General features: G+C 42.3%; 1 protein-coding gene across 1 annotated transcript in view; it reads right to left on the bottom strand.

Annotated features, from left to right (window-relative positions):
• Nucleotides 1–2,175: 2,175 nt before the first annotated feature.
• LOC115168873 (plexin-A1-like) overlaps nt 2,176–10,418 on the bottom strand; it is an 85,990-nt gene continuing 77,747 nt past the window's right edge. The window contains exon 3 of the mRNA XM_029724400.1: nt 2,176–2,367. Coding sequence (XP_029580260.1) covers nt 2,176–2,367 — 192 coding nt within the window. The remainder of the gene's footprint in view (nt 2,368–10,418) is intronic.

The raw sequence follows: 10,418 nt of genomic DNA, 5'->3' as shown, positions 1-10,418 counted from the left end.
TGAGAGAGGCTATTTAGCAGGAGCTGAGGCCTGAGGGGTGCTTCTCAGGTTGTAAATAGAAGTTTTCCAGGTTTTATGGAGATGTGGGTGTTCCTCTCCTGTGTGTGTTTGAAGCAGCTGCAGCAGTTCTGAAGCTGAGGAATCCTATGAAATGGCAGACAGTGACCCAGTGATCCCAGATCTGCTGGCTGATACTACAGAGACGGAGCACAACACCAGCAACACAGTAGGAGCACATTCTACATTCCCCACAAACATTCAGATAGACACACACATGCATATGCAAACACTCAAACATGGGTGCCAACAGAGCTTGTGTGTGGGGGCTTTACCCAGGCACACACACATCATCTGGCGTGTGCCCCCCCCCCCCCCCCCCCCCCCAACAACTAGACTAGCTGCATTTGAACAAGTCCAGCCGCCCACTGCCTCCGCGCCTGCTAAGATTTACGCCTGTGATTATATATTCATATAGATGAATCAATAAGGGCCTTGCAGGCACATCAACGGGACCACAGGGCGAATTACATCCATAGACTGCTGCTTTCCATTTCATTAGGGCACGGTGCACAGTTTAACTCACAATAAATATAGCAATAAAACAAAACTGCTAGCAACGATCGGGGACCCTCCACACACTCTCCTCTCTCCAGTCTCCAGACAGAAGCAGTGCTCTGCTCCCGCCTCAGATGTCCCTGACCGTCAAGCCACCGTCAACACTACAATCACCATCAACAAACAAAACCAAATCAGGTGAAAATGACAATGATGCCGCCGCATGGAATTAGGACTGCCATTTATACACGGACATGGACAGAGAGGGGAGGCGGTTTGTGATGGCACGGTGGTAAGCGGTGAGACTGTGATGAGAGGGTCTCCTGAAGAGGAGGAGGGGGGTCATGGGGGAGAATGGTGATGACTATGCTTCCCTAGCTCCAGCCAGCTCCAGCCAGCTCCAGCCAGCCGTCTCTGCTCCTATATCTACAGCCCTGCATCGATCTGTGTGTGAGGGCACCAGCAGCCTGCGCCCCACCACCCAGCGCTCGGCCTCCACCCAGGAAGAGGCGGTGGAAGAGGGGAAATGGGATTCCGATCATGGGAGGGATATCTTCCTTCTGATATATGCTGATCCATCCCAGGCCCAGCCTCCACATCCCCCGCCAGCATCCTGCCTGCTATCCTGCTGCAGCCAGCAGACAGACCACCAGCAAGCTATCGCTACCTCAGGGGTCAGCACCAAGGACTATGGGACTGGGTTTCAGCCGACTTGGCAAAACAGGAGAGACTCAGTGTGTGCACATGTGTGTGTGTCCTGCACCTAGACTAGCGTGCATGAGTGCATGAGTGTAAATCAGTGTGTATGCAGGTGTGCATTCTGGTGTGTATGAATATGTGGTTGCATTCCATGTTTCTCTGTTATCCGCCACATAAAATGACCTACAAATAATTGCATACGTTCCAGAAAGATACTGTACAATCTACTCACCCTCAGCTTTCGATAGAGATTCTGACTAAAGCTCTAACCCAAACCCAAGGCCCTTCTTAGACTGTAATCAGTGTTAACAGTCTGGAACCATCTGAGAGCCGTCCCACCTAACCCTGCTTTCCTCCCCTGTTCTCCCCTGATCCCCTGTTCTCCCCTGATCCCCTGTTCTCCCTTGATCCCCTGTTCTCCCCTGATCCCCCCTGATCCCCTGTTCTTTCCTCTCCTCCCCTGTTCTTCTCCCCTCTCCTCCCCTGTTCTCCCCTGATCCCCTGTTCTCCCCTGATCCCCTGTTCTCCCCTGATCCCCTGTTCTCCCCTGATCCCCCCTGATCCCCTGTTCTTTCCTCTCCTCCCCTGTTCTTCTCCCCTCTCCTCCCCTGTTCTTCCCTGCTCCCCTGCTCTCCCCTCTCCTCCCCTGTTCTTCTCCCCTCTCCTCCCCTGTTCCCTTTTTCTCCTCTGTTCTCCAGAGCTCTGTGAACAGCACCAGAGAAGGCACAGCAATGTCTCACAGCATGACAGCACCGGTGATAGGCAAACCCGCTACTCCAGTCATCTCAATCACCCACTCAGCACAGAGGAGTCAGCAATGAGACAGAGCCTTTAGATTCATCCTCATAGCCAGAGGTGAGTAACACACACACACACACACACACACACACACACACACACACACACACACACACACACACATCATCCTACCTTCTTAATGCGTCCGCTGCGTGTGCCGGTAAAGGCCACGGTGTGGCCGTGGTATTCGTAGGCCGCCACCGAGGTCATGCCATCGTCCTTGTCCACGAACAGAGGCAGACCCTCGATGGTGCTGGTTCCTCCCAGGGGCTGGTTGAAGTCCTGCCCACAGAAGGTATCATCTATCTGGAGCGGCTGCGAGAAAGAGAGAGAGAGATATTTATGTTGATTTATTTTCCCTTTTTTACTTGTACATCATTACAACACTGTATATAGACATAATATGACATTTGAAATGTCTTTATTCTTTTGGAACTTTTGTAAGTGTAATACTTACTGTTCATTTGTGTAGTTAATTTCACTTTTGTTAATTATCTATTTCACTTGCTTTGGCAATGTAAACACATGTTTCCCATGCAAATAAAGCCCCTCAAAATGAAAAATAGAAATTGAGAGAGAGAGAGAAAGAGAGAGACCACTGTGACTGACCCAAAGTTAAGGAAATCTATGACTATCTACAGACTCAGTGAGCTTAGCCTTGCTATTGAGAAAGGCCGCCATAGGCAGACCTGGCTCTCAAGAGAAGACAGGCTATGTGTACACTGCCCCCAAAATGAGTTGGAAACTGAGCTGCACTTCCTAAACCTCCTGCCAAATGTATGACCATATTAGAGACACATATTTCCCTCAGATTACACAGACCTACAAAGAATTTGAAAACAAACCAAATTTTGAAAAACTCCCATATCTATTGAACTACCACAGTGTGCCATCACAGCAGCAAGATGTGTGACCTGTTGCCACAAGAAAAGGGCAACCAGTGAAGAACAAACACCATTGTAAATACAACCTATATTTATGTTTATTTATTTTCCCTTTTGTACTTTAACTATTTGAGATAGAGATAGCAGCATACACATAACAGCACCAGACAGCACACACACTCCCACTGGGCAAAAAAAAAAAGGTGCTTGAATCAACATTGTTTCCACGTCATTTAAAAAAATGTAATGTTACGACGTTAAATCAACGGGGAAATAAGTGATCTAAGTAAAGGGATTTCGTCTATTTTTCACCCAACATTTAACCTAAATCCAATGACATTTGGGGCCATTTTTCTTGATTTCACTCAACCAAATGTAAATCAAACTACATATTGAAGTGACATCTGTTCTCAGTGGGCTGTCACTGTGTGATAGGCGTGTGTGTAACAGCTCCCAGGAGGGATCTTTCATACGCACTGACATATGTAACCAGAAGATAATCACTAGCACCTGGATTAGTGACCTCTAACACATCACACATCACTAATTAACTGGTGCCAGGATCCCCTCGTCTATTTCCAGACATATCGCTTCCATAGTAGACAATCAATCACAGACAACACACACACTCCGCCAGCCGCTAAGCTCTCTGGGAAGGAAGGAGATGTGCATGTGCTATGAGCTGATGTGACCAGAATGGGGGATGGAACGAAGGAAGGCCGCTGGGTGAATTCTTAAGTCGTCTTGTGTCTAAAGACACAAAGTACCCAACATGCACATTGGTGGATGGAACAGATCTTAATGTCCACACAACACAATGTAGAGACTGATGTACAAATGTAAGTGGGTTGTACAGATAGAATAATTATACGGAGTTTGTGAGAGTCTATTAGGTATACTGTAGTTCAGACCAGTACTAGTCTATTAGGTATACTGTAGTTCAGACCAGTACTATTATATTAGGTATACTGTAGTTCAGACCAGTACTAGTCTATTAGGTATACTGTAGTTCAGACCAGTACTAGTCTATTAGGTATACTGTAGTTCAGACCAGTACTATTCTATTAGGTATACTGTAGTTCAGACCAGTACTAGTCTATTAGGTATACTGTAGTTCAGACCAGTACTATTATATTAGGTATACTGTAGTTCAGACCAGTACTAGTCTATTAGGTATACTGTAGTTCAGACCAGTACTAGTCTATTAGGTATACTGTAGTTCAGACCAGTACTAGTCTATTAGGTATACTGTAGTTCAGACCAGTACTAGTCTATTAGGTATACTGTAGTTCAGACCAGTACTAGTCTATTAGGTATACTGTAGTTCAGACCAGTACTAGTCTATTAGGTATACTGTAGTTCAGACCAGTACTAGTCTATTAGGTATACTGTAGTTCAGACCAGTACTAGTCTATTAGGTATACTGTAGTTCAGACCAGTACTAGTCTATTAGGTATACTGTAGTTCAGACCAGTACTATTCTATTAGGTATACTGTAGTTCAGACCAATACTAGTCTATTAGGTATACTGTAGTTCAGACCAGTACTAGTCTATTAGGTATACTGTAGTTCAGACCAGTACTAGTCTATTAGGTATACTGTAGTTCAGACCAGTACTAGTCTATTAGGTATACTGTAGTTCAGACCAGTACTAGTCTATTAGGTATACTGTAGTTCAGACCAGTACTATTCTATTAGGTATACTGTAGTTCAGACCAGTACTAGTCTATTAGGTATACTGTAGTTCAGACCAGTACTAGTCTATTAGGTATACTGTAGTTCAGACCAGTACTAGTCTATTAGGTATACTGTAGTTCAGACCAGTACTAGTCTATTAGGTATACTGTAGTTCAGACCAGTACTATTCTATTAGGTATACTGTAGTTCAGACCAGTACTAGTCTATGAGGTATACTGTAGTTCAGACCAGTACTATTCTATTAGGTATACTGTAGTTCAGACCAGTACTAGTCTATTAGGTATACTGTAGTTCAGACCAGTACTAGTCTATTAGGTATACTGTAGTTCAGACCAATACTAGTCTATTAGGTATACTGTAGTTCAGACCAGTACTAGTCTATTAGGTATACTGTAGTTCAGACCAGTACTAGTCTATTAGGTATACTGTAGTTCAGACCAGTACTAGTCTATTAGGTATACTGTAGTTCAGACCAGTACTAGTCTATTAGGTATACTGTAGTTCAGACCAGTACTAGTCTATTAGGTATACTGTAGTTCAGACCAGTACTAGTCTATTAGGTATACTGTAGTTCAGACCAGTACTAGTCTATTAGGTATACTGTAGTTCAGACCAGTACTATTCTATTAGGTATACTGTAGTTCAGACCAGTACTAGTCTATTAGGTATACTGTAGTTCAGACCAGTACTAGTCTATTAGGTATACTGTAGTTCAGACCAGTACTTGGGAAAAACGGTACCAGGTTAAGGGCATTACAATGGCTTTCATTGAGTCCTGATTTACCCCCCCTTCTCATCCTGGACACCAGACGGGACTCATTAGTAGAGACAAGAGCGCTGGCGAACACCGCGTCCCCCACACTACTGCCAGCTGACGCCCCTCATATTTCACCCAGCGAGGGGTGCCAGCTCGGCCAAGTCCCAGCCAGGCCCAGCCGTGTACAGCAGAGGTCTTCTGAAAGGACAATGCAGGAGACCATGTCCTTCTCTGACCCCCCACCATGGAGTTGGGTCTGGAAATAGAGCAGTGGGGGGGGGGGGGGGGGGTAGAATTAAACACAGGACATCTGGGGCCAGATAATTACAGGCTGCATCCAGACTGTGTGTGAATTAAATGGGTCTATATGGTGCAGTGTCCAGTAGGTTAAGGCTCCCTCCTGCCATCTGAGACTACTGTAATCAGCAAGCAGGTACATCCATACCACTTCCAGATGCCTGCTGAAACATCCCTACTGTGTCTAAGTCATTTACAACTGGAAATTCTGATTACTAATCAGTAGCTTCAAATCAAAATCAAATGAAATTGTATTGGTCACATACGCATGGTTAGCAGATCTTAATGCGGGTGTAGTGAAATGCTTGTGCTTCTAGTTCCGACAGTGCAGTAATATCTAACAAGTAATCTAACAATTCCCCAACAACTACCTAATACACACACATCTAAAGGGGTGAATGAGAATATTTACATATAATATATGGATGAGCGATGGCCGAGCGGCATAGGCAAGGTGTAGTAGATAGTATAAAATACAGTATATACATGTGATATGAGTAATGTAAGATATGTAAACATTATTAAAGTGCCATTATTTCGAGTGGCATTGTATAAAGTGACTAGTGATCCATTACTATGCCCATCTCAGCAATGTCAGCTAGATAACTTCATGGATGTGATGGAGGCATGCCCTGCCAGGCCAGGATGTCTGGGTCAAGGCTGGCCTGAGTAGAGAGAGAGAGTTAGAGAGAGAGAGAAGGAATCTGGCAGGGCTGTGAGTTCCCCATGGGTGCCTACGACCTCCCCTTGCCCCCTCCTTTGGGCCCCTGCACTGGGAGTGAGATGGATCCGGGAGAGCAACCGGCCGATCCTCCTATCGCAATCAGCGGAAACAGCGTGGCAGCAACCCAGAGCCAGAGGTTCAGACTGGCAATGAAGCATGGCAATCTGAACTCCCCAAGCTCTGCCTCTCTGGCTCAGTCTCAATCTGCTTCCCTCTACTGTTTGTTTGTTTGTTTTTCGCTTTGTCCGTCCCTCACTCAAATTACACTCCCCTGTGGATGGGAAAGGGATGAATGGAAAAATGTAGTCTGTTTGGTGACAGAGAGCGAGAGGGAGTTTTAAATGGAAAATGATCCCACTCACTTAGAGAGTTGGTAGAATGACTTTTAAATGGAAAACGATCCCACTCACTTAGAGAGTTGATAGAATGGCTTTTAAATGGAAAACGATCCCACTCACTTAGAGAGTTGGTAGAATGACTTTTAAATGGAAAATGATCCCACTCACTTAGAGAGTTGGTAGAATGACTTTTAAATGGAAAACGATCCCACTCACTTATAAAGTTGGTAGAATGACTTTTAAATGGAAAACGATCCCACTCACTTAGAGAGTTGGTAGAATGACTTTTAAATGGAAAACGATCCCACTCACTTAAAGAGTTGGTAGAATGACTTTTAAATGGAAAATGAACCCACTCACTTAGAGAGTTGGTAGAATGACTTTTAAATGGAAAACGATCCCACTCACTTAGAGAGTTGGTAGAATGACTTTTAAATGGAAAACGATCCCACTCACTTAGAGAGTTGGTAGAATGACTTTTAAATGGAAAACGATCCCACTCACTTAGAGAGTTGGTAGAATGACTTTTAAATGGAAAACGATCCCACTCACTTAGAGAGTTGGTAGAATGACTTTTAAATGGAAAACGATCCCACTCACTTAGAGAGTTGGTAGAATGACTTTTAAATGGAAAACGATCCCACTCTCAGAGAGTTGGTAGAATGACTTTTAAATTGAAAAGGATCCCACTCACTTAGAGAGTTGGTAGAATGACTTTTAAATGGAAAACGATCCCACTCACTTAGAGAGTTGGTAGAATGACTTTTAAATGGAAAACGATCCCACTTACTTAGAAAGTTGGTAGAATGACTTTTAAATGGAAAACGATCCCACTTACTTAGAAAGTTGGTAGAATGACTTTTAAATGGAAAACGATCCCACTCTCAGAGAGTTGGTAGAATGACTTTTAAATGGAAAACGATCCCACTCACTTAGAGAGTTGGTAGAATGACTTTTAAATGGAAAACAATCCCACTCACTTAGAGAGTTGGTAGAATGACTTTTAAATGGAAAACGATCCCACTCACTTAGAGAGTTGGTAGAATGACTTTTAAATGGAAAACAATCCCACTCACTTAGAGAGTTGGTAGAATGGCTTTTAAATGGAAAACGATCCCACTCACTTAGAGAGTTGGTAGAATGACTTTTAAATGGAAAACGATGACACTCACTTAGAGAGTTGGTAGAATGACGTTTAAATGGAAAACGATCCCACTCACTTAGAGAGTTGGTAGAATGACTTTTAAATGGAAAACGATCCCACTCACTTAAAGAGTTGGTAGAATGACTTTTAAATGGAAAACAATCCCACTCACTTAGAGAGTTGGTAGAATGGCTTTTAAATGGAAAACGATCCCACTCACTTAGAGAGTTGGTAGAATGACTTTTAAATGGAAAACGATCCCACTCACTTAAATAGTTGGTAGAATGGCTTTTAAATGGAAAATGATCCCACTCACTTAGAGAGTTGGTAGAATGACTTTTAAATGGAAAACGATCCCACTCACTTAAAGAGTTGGTAGAATGACGTTTAAATGGAAAACAATCCCACTCACTTAGAGAGTTTGTAGAATGGCTTTTAAATGGAAAACGATCCCACTCACTTAGAGAGTTGGTAGAATGACGTTTAAATGGAAAACAATCCCACTCACTTAGAGAGTTGGTAGAATGGCTTTTAAATGGAAAACGATCCCACTCACTTAGAGAGTTGGTAGAATGACTTTTATTGGAAAACGATCCCACTCACTTAGAGAGTTGGTAGAATGACTTTTAAATGGAAAACGATCCCACTCACTTAGAGAGTTGGTAGAATGACTTTTAAATGGAAAACGATCCCACTCACTTAGAGAGTTGGTAGAATGATTTTTAAATGGAAAACGATCCCACTCACTTAGAGAGTTGGTAGAATGATTTTTAAATGGAAAACGATCCCACTCACTTAGAGAGTTGGTAGAATGACTTTTAAATGGAAAATGATCCCACTCACTTAGAGAGTTGGTAGAATTACTTTTAAATGGAAAACGATCCCACTTACTTAGAAAGTTGGTAGAATGACTTTTAAATGGAAAACGATCCCACTCTCAGAAAATTGGTAGAATGACTTTTAAATGGAAAACGATGACACTCACTTAGAGAGTTGGTAGAATGACTTTTAAATGGAAAATGATCCCACTCACTTAGAGAGTTGGTAGAATGACTTTTAAATGGAAAATGATCCCACTCACTTAGAGAGTTGGTAGAATGACTTTTATTGGAAAACGATCCCACTCACTTAGAGAGTTGGTAGAATGGCTTTTAAATGGAAAACGATCCCACTCACTTAGAGAGTTGGTAGAATGGCTTTTAAATGGAAAACGATCCCACTCACTTAGAAAGTTGGTAGAATGACTTTTAAATGGAAAACGATCCCACTCACTTAAAGAGTTGGTAGAATGACTTTTAAATGGAAAATGATCCCACTCACTTAGAGAGTTGGTAGAATGACTTTTATTGGAAAACGATCCCACTCACTTAGAGAGTTGGTAGAATGGCTTTTAAATGGAAAACGATCCCACTCACTTAGAGAGTTGGTAGAATGGCTTTTAAATGGAAAACGATCCCACTCTCAGAGAGTTGGTAGAATGACTTTTAAATGGAAAACGATCCCACTCACTTAAAGAGTTGGTAGAATGACTTTTAAATGGAAAATGATCCCACTCACTTAGAGAGTTGGTAGAATGACTTTTAAATGGAAAACAATCCCACTCACTTAGAGAGTTGGTAGAATGACTTTTAAATGGAAAACGATCCCACTCACTTAGAAAGTTGGTAGAATGACTTTTAAATGGAAAACGATCCCACTCTCAGAGAGTTGGTAGAATGACTTTTAAATGGAAAACGATCCCACTCACTTAGAGAGTTGGTAGAATGACTTTTAAATGGAAAACGATCCCACTTACTTATAAAGTTGGTAGAATGACTTTTAAATGGAAAACGATCCCACTCACTTAGAGAGTTGGTAGAATGACTTTTAAATGGAAAACAATCCCACTCACTTAGAGAGTTGGTAGAATGACTTTTAAATGGAAAACAATCCCACTCACTTAGAGAGTTGGTAGAATGACTTTTAAATGGAAAACGATCCCACTCACTTAGAGAGTTGGTAGAATGACTTTTAAATGGAAAATGATCCCACTCACTTAGAGAGTTGGTAGAATGACTTTTAAATGGAAAATGATCCCACTCACTTAGAGAGTTGGTAGAATGACTTTTAAATGGAAAACGATCCCACTCACTTAGAGAGTTGGTAGAATGACTTTTAAATGGAAAATGATCCCACTCACTTAAAGAGTTGTTAGAATGACTTTTAAATGGAAAACGATCCCACTCACTTAGAGAGTTGGTAGAATGACTTTTAAATGGAAAACGATCCCACTCACTTAAAGAGTTGGTAGAATGACTTTTAAATGGAAAACGATGACACTCACTTAGAGAGTTGGTAGAATGACTTTTAAATGGAAAATGATCCCACTCACTTAGAGAGTTGGTAGAATGACTTTTAAATGGAAAACGATCCCACTCACTTAAAGAGTTGGTAGAATGACTTTTAAATGGAAAACGATCCCACTTACTTAGAAAGTTGGTAGAATGACTTTTAAATGGAAAACGATCCCACTCACTTAGAGAGT

The sequence above is a fragment of the Salmo trutta genome, chromosome 30 (assembly GCF_901001165.1).
Source record: "Salmo trutta chromosome 30, fSalTru1.1, whole genome shotgun sequence".
NCBI lineage: Eukaryota > Metazoa > Chordata > Actinopteri > Salmoniformes > Salmonidae > Salmo > Salmo trutta.
The sequence above is the reverse complement of the archived record's forward strand: the minus strand, read 5'-3'. Positions and strand labels throughout refer to the sequence as shown.